Raw genomic sequence first — 1167 nt, forward strand, 5'->3', positions numbered from 1 at the left:
TTAAAGGGCAACGGAGGACCAATGTTGAAGTGATAACACCTATGAAGTGTTCACCACTTCACGTCCGGAGCAATTTATTTAATTGGTCACACGTTAAAATCTGAATTTGTTTCTGGAAAACTGCTTCACCACCCCCCTCCCCCCTTCTTCACCAATGAAATGTTTTCTGGAAGCGGAATAAGAATAACACTGGCTGCAATGTACTATTTTTTATGAGGTTGCATCGGGTACATACCGTGTTTCCCCGAAAATAAGACACTAGGGTCTTATTTTCGGGGGTCGGTCTTATTTTTATTTTAATGTACAACAATCCGCACTTATTCATGTACAAACATATGGTGATCGGGGGGTCAGGGGCGCCGTACCTTTCCAAGAGCAATTTGCTAACCAATCGCTGGCCAGAATGAGGGAAGCTTTCACTATGGATTCCTCACAGGCGGAGCGCATTTGGTATCACTCCGCCTGTGACCGGAGCCGTCGCTATAGAGGAGGCGTCGGCTTATGCGGCTCTGCTCCATCCGCTGCCGCCTCGCTTCCTCTAGCGCCGGCTTCGTTGGCACCGCTGAATGGTCACAACTGGGTCTTATTTTCGGGGTAGGCCTAATTTTCAGGGAAACAGGGTAGGGTGCGTCCCTGTGAAACAGCAAAAAAAAAAACTGCGGGGAGTTACGGGTTGTTTAAAGTGCAACCGAGCGCCAATGTTGTGCGATTGTTTTAAGAAGGGGGAATTAAAGTGCCAAGGTAGTGTAAAGGATGATACTCCTACTCGCCCCATACTGGAACTTCTGGTCGGAGGCAGTGCCGTAGGGGAACACGGAGGCACATAGGCGGAGTTTGTAGAATAAGGAACAAAAACAGACGAGAATCCATCGCGGGTCCTTTACAGTGAAATTAACTGAAATCGGCCTCACGGTGATCATGTGACCTCAGCGCTATACTCACTCGTCTATGTGGATGTCACTCAGCTTCTTCAAGGCGTCGCGCTCACCCCCGTACACCATCACTCTTTTGGGCATGTAGTTCTCATCCGTAGCGTCCACTGCCAGTAGCAGCTTCCTGCAGACAGAAGAGGAATAACCAAATAATGACCCAACACAAAAAGGTGCAAGTTTCATCTGCTAATATTTTGTCTTCCCTGATCAACCCCCCCCCCCCCCCCCACACACC

The 1167-nt window shown here is 48.9% G+C and overlaps 1 protein-coding gene across 1 annotated transcript in view; it reads right to left on the minus strand.

The window, feature by feature from the left end:
• HECTD3 (HECT domain E3 ubiquitin protein ligase 3) overlaps nucleotides 1–1167 on the minus strand; it is a 40629-nt gene that overhangs the window by 33481 nt on the left and 5981 nt on the right. The window contains exon 6 of the mRNA XM_018574936.1: nucleotides 943–1056. Coding sequence (XP_018430438.1) covers nucleotides 943–1056 — 114 coding nt within the window. The remainder of the gene's footprint in view (nucleotides 1–942; nucleotides 1057–1167) is intronic.

The sequence above is a fragment of the Nanorana parkeri genome, unplaced genomic scaffold (assembly GCF_000935625.1).
Source record: "Nanorana parkeri isolate BGI_ZX_2015 unplaced genomic scaffold, ASM93562v1 scaffold3385, whole genome shotgun sequence".
NCBI lineage: Eukaryota > Metazoa > Chordata > Amphibia > Anura > Dicroglossidae > Nanorana > Nanorana parkeri.